The sequence below is a fragment of the Agrilus planipennis genome, unplaced genomic scaffold, assembly GCF_000699045.2.
Source record: "Agrilus planipennis isolate EAB-ADULT unplaced genomic scaffold, Apla_2.0 scaffold345, whole genome shotgun sequence".
Classification (NCBI taxonomy): Eukaryota; Metazoa; Arthropoda; class Insecta; order Coleoptera; family Buprestidae; genus Agrilus; species Agrilus planipennis.
Genome location: NW_020439046.1, coordinates 72,442 through 87,124, shown reverse-complemented (window position 1 = coordinate 87,124; position 14,683 = coordinate 72,442). Strand labels below are relative to the sequence as shown.

The 14,683-nt window shown below is 32.6% G+C and overlaps 1 protein-coding gene and 1 long non-coding RNA gene across 2 annotated transcripts; one reads left to right on the top strand and one right to left on the bottom strand.

Annotated features, from left to right (window-relative positions):
• Positions 1–757: 757 nt before the first annotated feature.
• LOC112905114 lies at positions 758–2,134 on the bottom strand. Its single transcript, XR_003231567.1, has 3 exons — positions 2,002–2,134; positions 1,250–1,480; positions 758–1,188 (listed from the first exon to the last, which is right to left on the bottom strand). It is a non-coding gene; the product is annotated as an uncharacterized LOC112905114 (long non-coding RNA).
• Positions 2,135–2,245: 111 nt separating this feature from the next.
• On the top strand, positions 2,246–13,985 carry LOC112905113 (sodium/potassium-transporting ATPase subunit beta-2-like). The gene is made up of 6 exons (XM_025976894.1): positions 2,246–2,476; positions 11,796–11,936; positions 12,786–12,905; positions 12,965–13,149; positions 13,214–13,345; positions 13,403–13,985. Exons 1-6 carry the CDS (start codon positions 2,347–2,349, stop codon positions 13,610–13,612), a joined length of 918 nt encoding a protein of 305 aa, XP_025832679.1. The 5' UTR covers positions 2,246–2,346; the 3' UTR covers positions 13,613–13,985.
• Positions 13,986–14,683: the final 698 nt, after the last annotated feature.

Here is a 14,683-nt window from a genome sequence, read left to right as displayed (position 1 = left end):
TGGTTCACTCTAGATAGGGTCCGGATAAGATTGTTTAAGACGCTCCATGTGGCCTCACGTATTATCACATTAGACGCTGGCGCATTTTGTGTATATATGCAGTGAACGCAGCATAGAGTATGAAGCATCCATGATGGATAAATTTATAAATTGAATAGTTAATTACTTTTGTAATTTAAAAAAAAACGATATTAGAAAATTATTAAAAACAGTAACATAATAAAGGAGTTTTCTAATAACATTTATATTTTATTTAGAGGTTTCCTTGGGTGTTTGGGTCAATTTTATCACTACAGATTGTAAAAAGACCCAGTTGGTAAAAGACATCAATGAATTTTTTGAGGAACAATAAATTCTCAGCTTTTTAATAAATTAAAGTGCTAGTGTAAGAATCATCTTTTGGTAGCATTCATTAATAAATTTTCAAATCAAACTGACTACTTATCAGATTACAAGTTACTAATTCGTTGCATCAGATTAACGTTTCACGATTAAATCTGGTTTTAACTTTGACGAACAATTTTTATTTTCAGTAGAGAATGTGTTAATGGCAAACTAAATACGCATACCCAAGAAAGGAAAAAGAAATTTATTATTTAGTTATCAGGTTACAAATCAAAAATTAAATATTATCAGTAGGGAGCGGGCAACACGAATTCTTTGTTGACTTAAGAGTTCTTACTCCATCAAACCTAAGCACAGACCTTATCTATTGCATGTGCGAACAACATCCACTTTTTAGTGATTAGAATTTGGTAAACATTTAATATTTTTGAAAAACAGAAGTACTTTTCTTGTATGCATAATTTCGGCAATTAAGGTAAATATTAATATCAATAAAACTGTAAAAATTAAAGCTAAAATGGTGGCAAAAATCGCTTTATTTATGGTAACCAACATCGACGTATTATCTTTTGGTATAAATATTTTTCAAGGTAGACTGCAAAAGGGTCTTATATCAAAAGGCGAAACGTCGGTGTTAATTACAATAAATAAAGTGCTTTTTCTCCTTATTTTAGCTTTAATTCTTACAATAATATTAAAAGGGAGTATTTATGGAAAGAAACTGAAATTTCTATACAATTCCTTTAAAAGGATCTAACGACTTTTGGCTTACCATGTGCTTAATAATATCTTCTATTATTAATCCAACAGGCTGCTTAAGATTTTAATAATCCTCTTTATGTCCTGCTACGGGAATAGAATTACAAAATGCATAAATATATTTGTATGTGACGTATGTACTTACATGTACACAAAGTCTAGATGCATATAAGTACATGTATTTGAATAAAGCTCTAGCGCGAACTTGATGGCTGATGGTGAAGGAGATTTGGGTACTACAAACAACCTTGGCCTTTATATACATGGTTTAAGGTCAAGTTCCACTCCATCTTATCCTGCGAGATTACTAATTTATTTGCCTTAACATATACACGTAACGGTCCCGTTACGTTTTAATGTTAAATATGTTGAAGATCTACAATGTTAAAAAATTGCTCTTGTAGAAAAATAGTAAATAACTAATTGTACGAGCCACATTTACAAAATTTGATTTGGTGAAGATGTTAATCATTAACAAGAAATAAAAAACCAATAAAATTAGATGAAAAGTAAAGTTTACCATTTTTTAAAATCGTCAAAAATCACGCACCCTTAAAACAGTGAAACTTTTTATTTTTAATCTGATTCTTAATGCTTATCTAACTTTTATTTTGTTTCATTGCTAATTTTTAACCGTTTCACTAAATAATAGGTATGATAAAAAAATTTTATTTTTCATTCAAGTTTTAGTATTTAGCATCTACAGCCCACCACATCAAATTTTCACTTGTGTCTGGTGCAATTAGTTATTTATTATTTTTTGTGCAATCAGTAGGACAAAATGGCACAAACGATTCAGAATTTAAATTTAGAGTATTAACAAGACGTATAATTTAAAAAAATAACTCAAAATTAAGTATATTAACAAACGAAAGATGGTGAAGATACATGCAGTACTTCGATTTCGATTTTCCAAGGTGAGAATCGTTTTTCCTTTTCTTTGTTCAAATCTTATCATTTGCATTAGAAATCTGCCCAACACGATGATTGTTAAAATATATGGAGCTTTCACGCTGTCGTTGAGTTTTCCGATTTTTCCGAGTATGGTATCGTTTATAAATTTTCCGCTGGGTGGCGAACAATCGACTTTGATTTCTTGAGCATTGCCGCTCTGCAGTAGTGACGATTGGATCGAAGTGTGCCTTCGGTTTGCGCAGGGCACGAACCCGCTACCCCAGAATCAGCCTGCCCTACATCCCTTTCGGTGAAGGGTGAAGCAGTGAACTAGGCGATTTTCCTATAATGGCGGAAAAGAAGACTGAACAGCAGTTTTACACAAGACCGCCGAAATTAGGGAAATGGGAAGGCTTCAGGATTTTTCTTTGGAATTCCGAAACAAATCAGTTCTTGGGGAGGACCGGTGCCAGTTGGGGTGAGTCTATACTTTCTTAACAAAGGTCACCATTGGAACCTTTACTAATTTATTATCCTTTGTTTAAGAAAAAATTATTGGTATCGCACAATAATCGCACTCACGACTATTTTTAATAGTTTTTTCTCAACTTTCTTTTCTTTGTCACAGATAGAAATCATTTATTGATTTTCAAATTAAATGGATTATAATTAAAAAAATTACTTTTAACAATAAAATAATTTATTATTTTGTGACTATATATTTGTTTCTAGGATATATCATAAATATTTTTTTTAGTGTGTTTATTGCTGGTGCACCCGAAGAGTCACCTTGTCTGATACAATTTCAGAAAAACTTCAAACATGGAGCATGCTTAACTGTAGCATGGTCGAGTGGCAGACTTCAACATTTTCCGATTGTATATTCAGTAGAATTTGAAACAACGCCAAATTACTCTTTAAGCACATCATTGTTTTAAATAAATCTTCTAACTAAATTGTTACAATAATTTATTACTTATAACAATANTTAGATTGATAGTTTAATTAATTCATTTGGTTTAATAAAACAAGGTATAAAATTTTTTCAACTTAAAGATTTGAGTTAATATTGTTTAAGTTATACTGTAGGATATCAATAATTGCAAACACAACGCAAAGCAAAATGATGTATGAAAATCTCAATCTGCACCAATTCGGTTTATTTTGGGGTCAATTGACTGTTGTTACCATTATTAATTGTCGTCTGCTTTTTTAGACGTTAATTTGTTCAATATTTAAGCAATATGTAACGTCGATGGATGAAATCGAAATGAATTATTGTCGTATACGATTTAAATAGTAGTAGTAATTTAACCTAATAATAACGTTATAAAATAAAAAATATTATAAAAACATATACCGACTCAATTTCCTAAATTATATGGCATTGACATATTATGTGGGCTTAAATAACATTTGCGGGTTTTGCAGCGACTTCAGGAAATGAAAATGACCTATCGCTTTACTACACAAGGAAAGAAAAACCGAGTCAATAGTTTTTGATAAACGGTTTATTTCCTGTACGATAGGTATTTATTTGTGTACTGTATTTACGTTTTATGCATTAGTTTAAACAGGTATAAAAAAATATTACGGTCAGTTACTATTATTCCATTAATTCTTGCAATATTACCAAATTTTGAACATGGCAAGAATATTTTTTGAGAAAATCGCCGCCTACAGAGTGGAATATGACTTCAGAGGTGACATGGTTTTTACCAATTTTAAATACTAACTTTAACCTCTTCTACAGTAGCTCTTATTCTCTTAATAAATAAGGACAATGCAAAATAACAGAATTATCTGTAATGTTTGATCTGATTATTCTACCATTGGGAGCAATGCACCATAAATAAAGTTGGACTAAGTTAAATATACATAATTTAGACAATACTTGAAGGGTTAGATTAATTTTTTTAGGTGCTAAGTAATTATTATTTGCATTACACTTTAGGGGTCGATTGTCACATAATAATTATCATATCATCATAAGGTCGTCAGTCCTAAGACTGGTTGGACACGTACCTCCACTCATTCCTATCCTGAGCTAAACTTCACATTTCCCTAAAACTAGAACAGCCCACATCCTTACCTATTTGCGAACAGTAATCTAACCTAGGTTTACCTCTACCCCTCCTAACTCCTGTTTCTGCCTCTAATATGTCTCTGACTAGATCTTCATGCCTAAAAAGGTGTCCTACCAACCTATCTCGCCTATTTTTGATTGACTTCCATAGAGTCCTCTGTTCTCCTATTTTTTCCAATACCTCTTCATTTCTAACCTTTTCCACCCACGATATCCTCATCATCCGCCTATAACACCACATTTCGAACGCTTCTAATCTTTTCTTTTCCGCCGCGCCCACTGTCCATGTTTCGCACCCGTACAATACCGTGCTCCAAACATACACCTTTAACAAACTTTTTCGAATTTCTAAATTAACCGTTCGCGAGCATAGAAGTGACTTCTTTTTATTAAAAGCGACACGACCCTGCGCTATTCTCTGCTTTATATCCCTACTACTCCTTCCATCCTGACTTATCTGACTTCCTAGGTATCTAAAATCATCCACTTCTTCTAATTTTTCGTCTCCTATCTTTATATTCGCACTTTCCCTACTTTTTCTTCCCTTTCATACCAGTATTTTAGTTTTACTTTTATTTATTTTCATACAGTACTGATCTGTCAGTACCGCTTCCATTTTATTTAAAGCTATCTCTAGGTCCTTCTTGCTAGATGCTAATACTGCCATATCATCTGCAAATCTAAGCATACTAATCTTTTGCCCTTGCACATCTATCCCTTCAGTTATACTGTCTTTAATGATGTTGATGGCGTAAATTAAAAAGTAGCGGTGAGTTTATATTTAATTTATGTATGAGTTTAATAAAATCCATTTATGCATTATTTTATTTAAAGTTGGAGTTCTTGATCGGTGATATATCGAGACTGCCTGCAACGTGCTCATGAGACCTCCCAATAAGATCGAAATATGATACTTTCAACTTCAGTCTCTATTTTACAACATTTTTTTTTTTAAGGGAAGTTTAATGATGTTTACACCGAACAACAAAGTCCTTTATGGTGACTTTTAAAAATGAAACTTTACAAAGTTTGCTTTTGATTAACTTCGTTTATGAAGCAATTTCTAAAGGAAACGTAGGAAGAAATGATTTTCCGATTTTCAGTTGCTCCAATTTTATTTGTAGAAAAATGAATTGTCAAAAACACTCAAAACTAGTTTTACATAAAAGAACTCGAAAACTTAAATATATAAAATCAAAATTGTAGAGTCAAACCACTAGATAACCTTTTCACTACGTTATTAAAAACTGAGACTCCATAATTGTTCCGACAGTAGCCTGTCATTATATACCTAATCAATATGACTACTGAACACACAATATGATAATGACATGGTACATGTATAATTATGAATTTCAAAATAACTAAAATTCTGTTGACGCATTCTCAAAATTGATAATGATTATATAAAGATCTGATTTAATTAAAATAAGTTTTTATAAAAATTTATTTGTTTAAATGTTTCTGAAGGCTTTAGCATCAGTATTTAATTAGAATATAATTCTTAATATAGCAAAACAACACTATTTATGTTTGTTAGATTTTGTTTATCCTTAGTACATATTTGCAAATCCGTTATAGACAAAGTGATTATTCTTACGTTACTTGTTTTACAAAATTATTCTACTGATTTAGTAAATTTTCTTAACTTTGCAGATATTTCAAGATAAGTTTAATGTGCTATTTATAGCCCCTTGTTTGGCTGAAGTATAATCTATTTTCGGCAAGCTAATGAAAGCTTTTATCCACCCTAATTGGTAATATGTTATCGAAAACACAAACCAATTTTAATAGACTACTAATTAAAAATGACAGACTACATTTTTATTAATGATACTAATCACGAAAAAGATTACACAAATGTGAACATTTTTTAATTATCTATCCGGTAATTTTATTATCTGTTTAAAAAATAACTGCTATATTCCTTATTTCTTCGAAATATTGTTTGATCCTTAGAGAGAATATTTATTAGTTAACTAATATAAAAAGAAATTGTTTTCGATTAGATTCGTATGCAGATAGAGTTTTGTATGTAAATTATTTAACAATATTGTGTTGGTAGATTTGATTTCGTGGGTTATTGTGTATCTCGTTACCCTTTTAGATGAAGTCCCATTTAATAATGTTATTAGTGTCGGGAGTGCAGTAATTGCGTTAGTAGTTATGGAAACCTTACAAAGGAAGAGGAATTTCTTAATCACAAAGCTATTCAAAATGCTTCATGCATGCTATAAGTGTATGAGCGACCAAATTCTACCCTGAATTGTGCCTAGAAATTTATTGTAACGAAAATGTCAAAGATGATGAAAAAATCTTTAAAAAAAGTTGGGTCAAGCATAAGGGGCCAAACGTACGATATTACATCCTTCAAGAAATATTTTAAGTTACGGTCCTGAGGGACGATTTTTAAAAAATAAATATAGTATTATAACTTTTGGGGTTCTTTATTTATAAAAAAGTTAAACTATATAATTCCAAAAAAACTCGTAATTTTACAATTTTATGAAAAATGCATAGCTTGATAACTTATACGACCACATGTGTCGGGGTCCCTAGTATGTATGTATGTATGTAATGAGTATGAAAAAAAAATTAGGCTGTGCGTAAACCTGTAAAGGGGAAGGGTAAAAGTCTATTCTGAACAATATACCGGGCAATATGGTTTCTTATTGTAAAAAAAATAAGATTTTTGGTGATCCCAAGAAGAAGGTGTAGAAATGGATAGATGTGCAATAGTTGTTCTGAAAATTACGTATTTGGTGTGATAGATAGACATTTATTTTTATTTAGAAAACATAAAATTAAGATAAAATTTCTATGAAAATGATAATTTAATTAAAGAAATTAAAAAAAAGATACGTTGTTCTAGAGGGGTCCACGGACAAAAGCATGGTGGACCAAGTGGGGGGAGGTTGGCTAAAAAGTGGCTAAAGTGGTTTAGGCACAGAAGCTTAAGGAAAAACCAATACCAAATAACGTTATAATTCTTGAAATGACAAATTTTAAATAGAGTTTTAAAAACATTTTTAGAACCATAAAGTAATTTATTTAGCAAAATTACTTTACTTACTTAAGTGGATGCGGAAATTTTTGCTGGTTCACTCTAGATAGGGTCCGGATAAGATTGTTTAAGACGCTCCATGTGGCCTCACCCTATTACAATTAACAAAGGTGCATTTATATGGATGTTCACTAGTATGAATTCTTAAGTGAAGTTTCAAATCGCCACTCTTATGAGAACGATATCCACAATATGAACACATATNATCCCGAGTACAACGTACTCTTGCAACTCTATAGCTTCAACAATGACGTCCTCTGGAATAAAGCACTCTGGACGTAAAATAGTCTCCCATTTGGATGTCCGGGCAGGAACTACCTCCGGGGATGCCATCAAAAAGTACAACAGGGAAAGTTGCAATATTTTACTAGTCAGAATGTGGAATATTAGAAAGTGTAAGAGAACAGAGGGCGCTATGAAAGTCAAAAAAAGGTAGGTAAGATAGGTTGGTAGGATACCTTTTCAGGTATGAAGGGTCAGCTAGTGACATGTTGAAAGCAGAAACAGGTGTTAAAAGGGATAGATCTAGATTACATTACTGTTCATAAATAGTTAACGATGTGGGATGTGTGGAGGTGATTGTCCAACCAGACTGACGACCTTACGATGATGATGATAAAAAATAATTTGGATTTTAAATTGTAGCATTCCCATTTCACCACCCTGTACAATCAGAGAAAGACCACTTATTGGTAAAAACCATTTATTCTTAAATACATAATTAATTGACTTTGGGTAATAGAACGGCCTTAACATCTTCTTCGTTGGAAACAATTTGAGGTGTCCCGTTGAGTTCGTAATAGGTAGGAGACAATTTAGTGGATTGTTTTTCGTTATCACTAACGAGAATTGAACTGTCTGAGGTGCACTCGCTTTGGATGGGTTGAAATTCCGACAGAGAATTATTCATGAAAGGCAAAAGCGTGCCTTCCAAAGGGACACTTCCTATTGTTAAAGGGATGGCGGAAGACATGTCCGTATGAAACGGACTTAATTTTACCATGACGTGAAATAGATAATCTAGGTCTATTATGGCACAGTAAGTTAAATGCGAAGGCGGTACGTCCGGTACAATCAGGGTTTCGTCAAATCTTTCCCTGGTTCGTGCAGCGATTCTTTGGACGTGCGATTTTACAGCGATTCGATTTTCTGTAGCCCATGATTCTTTCCAAGGATTCGTGGAATGATAGAAAACCAACTGTTTCAAAGTAAAAACAATTTCTTCGACATCGACATCTGAACCGTTATCAATTTCACACGTGGCTGTTATTGATTGACCTGGAGTGTATCCTGTATAGGGCAGAGAGAGGGTGACGTTTAATGGGCCCGATTTACACCAGAGGCAACAGAACGATTTGTTCATCACAACGGAAGCCGGTTCCCGAAGACGAGAAATAACGTTCAGATCTAAAGGGCGAACGACCTTAATTATTTTTCTGGCATGATAGTTCAGTTTCCAGGGTCTAACCAGGGTCGCTTTGACCGTATATCTGACGAAACCTTTGGTACCCTCGAAAGAAGACGGTGCAGCAGCAGGAAGGGTGCATGAGAAAGGATATACATGTTCTCCAGGTTGTAGTTCAACCAACGATCCTTTTCCGCCGATTAAATTTTTTTCTATTCGGAAATACTCTTCTCTCCCTTCGTACGGAATGATCCAACGATTTTCCCGTTTCACGTTGCACTTGCCTTCGTATCTGTCCCAGCTTGTATGGGCTTCTCCCTTGCAACAAAAGTCCAGGCTTTTGACTTTTTTCGGATTATCGTAGATAGTCACTTTTACACGTCCTGATACGTTCTGACTAGGAGCATACACGTTTTTTGGCTCATCAAGGACTATCTCGAGCATCCTTAAGCTATTAAACAATGATGACAGTTGATTTAATTTGACATCGAATAACTGTCAACTTCAAAAATAATTAATTGATCCTTTTTGATCGATACCTTTATGACCCGGCTGAACATATTTTTTTTTGGAGTCCTACGGTTGGTTTGCAATAACTTTATGTAAATTTATTCAAGTTCTCCGATACACGCATTGATTTAATAAATGATTTCTCTGGTGTATATATAATGTCATCTACATAGTTTTAATCACTTACATAGCCCACGAACACTAAAATTACATTATAGTTGACCGAAATTTCCTGTAATTTTGGAAAGTATATTCTTGTAGCAGAGAACTAGGCCACTTCTGGTTCCGCTCATTTAGGTAATAGAACATTCAACAAGCAAGAGTATTCAATCAATACCTATCATTTCGATTTGGTAGCCACAAACAAGATCAATGCACGTATGTAGGTGTACATGTGGCGTGCTAGTTTTTCATAGAAGTTCGGTTTAATGAAGATATTTGAGGCAGTTATTAGAAATCTTATCGAAAAAGTAATTCCCTTCATTTACTTAACTCACTCGACAATGAATTATACCAAAAAAGTAACTTCAGAATCTTGTCGATGTCTTTTTTATTTGATTTCCTATTCTTTATGTGCTCATGTACATACATGTATAAAACGCTTGAAAAGGAATTCTAAAGAATAAAAATGAACTATCAGGGTGGAATGAAAAACATTTTCGTTACTGAATAAATTTTTGGTAATGATCGAAACATTTTCAATGAGAATAAAAAGGTTCTTTAGTAGAACTGTATCCATTATGAGGGCTTTTGTTTTCCCGATTTTATTGCAGCAGCAGAAACAAAAGCAGGTTGAGCGTTCAGGCTGCAATTTAGCTTTACGAGCCGAAACTATTTCTATACGATAGCTTGAAAGCACGAACAGCGAAATCAATGATGCGAAGTCTCGACCTGGTACACACGGTGAAACATTACGTAGTGGTAAAATATAAGGAATTTTCGCTCTACATTTGAAAATACCTACATTTCCTGCAGCTGTCACAATGTAATATTTGCAAATATACGTAAACGTTCTGTTTTTTTAATTATAATCCTCTTCGATATCAGTTTGAAACTACAAAGGTAACCCAATTTGTTAGTTGGATTTCCAAAATATTTCTTTTCGTGTTTTTAATCTTTTTGTCAAACCTAATTTTGGTCAATTGCTTTGTTCTGATTCATAACGAAGATCTGAAGAAGATTTTTGACGCATTTGGCTCAAGACATGTAGGAGATGGAGATTAAAGAGATCCCATTAATTTAGTTAAAAAGAGAAAAGGGTTCTTTTGAATGAATGCTTCCAATGGCCATGAATATAACTGAATTTCCGTAATTTTGTTCTGCTGTTTTCTTTCTTTCAAACTCCTTTGAATTCGCAAAGGAGAAAATTGAATTTCTTGTTTAGACTTGATTGCAATTTAGAATGTCTACTTTATGAAACGTACTTGTTGTAATTGAGGCTCTGTTATAATCAAAGCTAATTCGTTTATGAAGAATTCACAGAAATGCCACAAAAAAAAGAGAAAATAGTGAAATTTTTGTTTTTTAACATTTTGGCGGATGAACCAGGCAGAAACAAAAATGAAACATTAAATTTTGCGTAGTTTTTATATTACGTGCTGTTGTTTTAAGAATACAAACAACACTATAAATAAAGTTTCGTTTACTAAAGAGAATATTGTTCACAAAAAAATGCCCACACGTGGTTATTTGATTAATGGTGGAACCACGCCAGTTTAAGCACTTATTATTCAATCTACATCAAACATTAACATGAAACATGAGTATGTACCTACCTTACATTTCCATATCATCCAACCTTGAGACATTATTGTACTTTACTCTAATAATAATTAACTTCAGCAAAGTTTCTCGAAAACCGTCATACCTCAAAGCAAATGTAATATAGAGCAGCATTATGTACATGTGCAGTTACATCCTTAAGAATGGTAACAAAGGACTACGTACAAGTCCTAAGTGTAATTACATACTTTACTTTCATCGTTGTATTGTTTTCAGGAAAGAAAGTGGAACTATATAGGCCTATATTTTATGCAGTTATTTAACTATTGTGACTCTAATTTATAAATATAAGTACATAATTTCGACGAACAAAGCCGTTGCTATACTTTTGGTCTTTGTTTTTGTCTTAATTAAAAGACTCATCTTTTTACAAGTCGTATATAACATCTGAAAAGCATATCTGTAAGGCTATCAGTCGTGTATCAATTTCGAATTCCAATAATTTAAAATCGTTTTCAAGATACTTTCGCAAAATATTATTTGAATTTAGTTTTAATAAATAAATTAATCAACATGAAAAGTAAAGTTTAAAAATGTCAAAAGGGTAAATGAAATTAAATTAATTAATTAAAAGTACATACTTCTACTAGTAGACAAGGTTTATGTTGTGTTGAAGAATCATCACTGTAAAAACATCAAGCTGCAGTTGTATTACAATGAATAAGCTTGAAGAGAAGATGTGATCATTCGAAAATTATACCAAAATACTGTTCAAAGCTAAAGCCGATTTCGCTAATCATTTATTTCAGAAGAAAAACTCATAAATATTCCCTAATTTTTATAAGTAAAGTTGTTGTTTTTCCACTGGTTTTTAAATTGTTCGGGAAAACCTACCGCGAGCTCGAAACCTATGAAAATGTTTCATTCAGGAAAAATTTAAAAATATAAAAAGTCTTTTATGTATCACTGGGTAAATGTGTTGATGCTCAATGATGAATTTTTATTTACAGGAAAGATCATCCTATTCTACATCATCTTCTACGCAGCCCTTATAGGGTTCTTTGCTGCACTACTGGCTGTATTTTATCAGACTTTAGATATGAAAAAGCCTAAATGGCAGTTGGATAAATCAGTTATAGGAACAAATCCAGGTAAATTAAATACATGTATTAACTTTTTTTCTTTATATTACAACACAGAGGAAACTAAATTTTTATAGCAAAGCAAAAATTACAATTTTCTATTGTAAATGACTGAATTTGCTGTAGAAATAGTACAATTTATTAAGTAACTTGTAATAATCTCAGTTTTGACATACTGTTTTAAAAATTATTTCATTTCTTAATTATTACAACTAATATACCTAGTAAATTTATTTCTGCTGAGATTTAATTTTTCCAAATTGTCATTTCTATTGTTTTCCCTTACGAAGCAACGGGCTAGTGGGATAATTTGTAAATACCGCTTTAATATTTTGGTAAATTTTCTTTTTTCATTTGCTCCGTGAGACAATTTTTATACCTACCACAGTCAGTACCACATCACATCTAAATTAATTAAAGTGGTTTGATGCGTTTCTCATATAAAATTAGCAAATTAGGTGACTTTTCATGTATCATTAATATTTCACTAGCTTTCAATTAGGATGATTACTAATTTTTATATGTATGTGTATATTCTTTGAAAATGGATGAGAGCTAGCCATCACGACATTTCGTCGTAAAATCTATCTTGTCTGAATTCTGATAATAATGGAACACATTAAATCAACAATTTATTACACTTTGTCATCAAGTTTTATGAAAAATATCTTTTTGCAAGTTTAAAAGTTATAATAGCGAATAAACACAAAAACGCCACTGCATATACATGTATAAGGATTTTATCAAATACATACGACAAAACTTGAAGGAGTTATTTAATGAATAGTTTGTCCTTTGATGACTTTTAGAAAATCACTTTGTTTTGTAGATTTTGATATTGTGCATATTTTTGTTCAGGGCTGGGATTCAGACCAATGCCACCCTTAATCGACGTTGAAAGTACTTTAATCCGATACAAATACGATAACAGGGGCAACATTCAATATTGGAAAGAACAACTCGACGACTTCTTATCAAGTATGCGTAAATTTCGAACTTGAACTGACTGAAGTCTTAGTTTTATTTTCCTTTACTAGTTTACAAGGCGAAGAAGGACGGCAACAGAACCAACGTTGAGAGTTGCATCCAAGGAGTTTCTCCGGCTAAAGATAAGGTTTGCGAACTTATCATTGATGCCTCGTGGAAGCCATGTTTACCGGAATATTTCTACAGTTTTAATTCGTCCAAAAAAGGACCTTGCATTTTCCTTAAACTGAATAAGGTAAAATATTGTGAAGAGTGGTTTTGTTTCGTTTGAAAACACAACATTTACCAATACTTTACAGATATACGGATGGATTCCAGAATACTATAACTCATCGTCGATGCCGAAAAATATGCCACCAGATCTACAGGAACACATCAGGGAATTGGAAAAGAATTACAGTATCCATGGTTCAAGTGAAATGCCGAACGTGGTAGAATTCCTAGTTTAATAGATTAATTTCGATAAATTTATTTACTTTTCTCTTTAGCTCAAAACAGTGTGGGTTTCGTGCGAAGGCGAGAACCCCGGCGACATGGAAAACATCGGTCCAGTTATCTATTTCCCTCAGCGCGGATTTGGAGGTCAGTATTTTCCGTTTTTAAATCAAGACAACTACTTGAGCCCACTGGTTGCCGTCAGTTTCGAAAGTCCTACCCGTAAGTACAATAAAAAAAAAACTAAACTTTCTTACTTTTAGCACATTTTTAATAAAATAATTAAAAAACCGAAATCAATATCTTCTTTCCTTTCCAATCAATGACAAAGCTAAAGTCATGGATGAAATTGGATCTGGCGTATATGCGAGTTGACATTGAGTTGAAAATTAATATGTAACTTTATTTTTTTTTTCTTTTAATTTTTGCAACTTTGGCAATTTATTGTAAGCTATTTTAGCTAGATAAAATTTTGAACTTACCACTGAGTAGGTCTCAGAAGGTCACACTTTTGAACTATTATGTGATCTGTCATAAATTATGCCCTTGGCGACGTGGTCCTGCACTTTAGATTCCAGGTTAGAGCTTAGGATTCGGGAAGACACCGGTTCGATTTCGATCAGTTTCCTTCAATCCAAGTTTTTCCGCGGTTTCCTTGGATTAAACAAACNTTTATAATTCTAATTAAAGCTTTATCTTTAGAAATTAATTCAATGAGTGTCTTTCACATTTTCCTAATTTAACGGCTGGGAAAAAGGTTTCTTTTGAAATTGTTTGAATGCGAGGAGTAGACATGACATAAAAATGTTTTGGATTAGTTTTGCTTGATATTTTGTCCCAGTTTTCCGGTTTACATTAAATCAATAGCGTCTAAAGTAACCTCAATTCCAAGAAGTAGGTACATGGTTCATCAAAAGGTTGTGCAAATGAGTACAACAAGCTCAAAGAAAATGTACTTCATCTGAAATATTATTATTGTACCATATGTTAACGACACCATTAAATTATTATCTCCATCCCAATTTATGGGGTTTTATGTGCGAGGCTATGATGGATTTTAAAAGCTTGGATTATAGAGTTATGAGCTTCCAACTGCGGGGTTATAGGGTTTAAAATTTAATGTTTTTCGTAATTGTTTTTTAACTTTTGAAGACCAAATTTCTTTTCAACTTTCTAACCGCCGGAGCCAACACTGTCCGGTCCGGTCCTGGTTCTTATAAAAATATATGACTGGATAACAGGGAGTTTTATTCAAAATGATACTTTAGGAGATCAACTTTTATTGCAATAAAAGATATTTACTGCGGCATTATGTCCCTAAGTAATAAAAAGGA

Coding starts and splice junctions, on each gene's coding strand:
- LOC112905113 (XM_025976894.1), top strand. CDS start 2,347: ATGGCGGAAAAGAAGACTGAACAGCAGTTTTACACAAGACCGCCGAAA. Junction 11,937..12,785: donor AGTTATAGGAACAAATCCAG/GTAAATTAAATA, acceptor ATTTTTGTTCAG/GGCTGGGATTCAGACCAATG. Junction 13,346..13,402: donor CAAGTGAAATGCCGAACGTG/GTAGAATTCCTA, acceptor TTTTCTCTTTAG/CTCAAAACAGTGTGGGTTTC.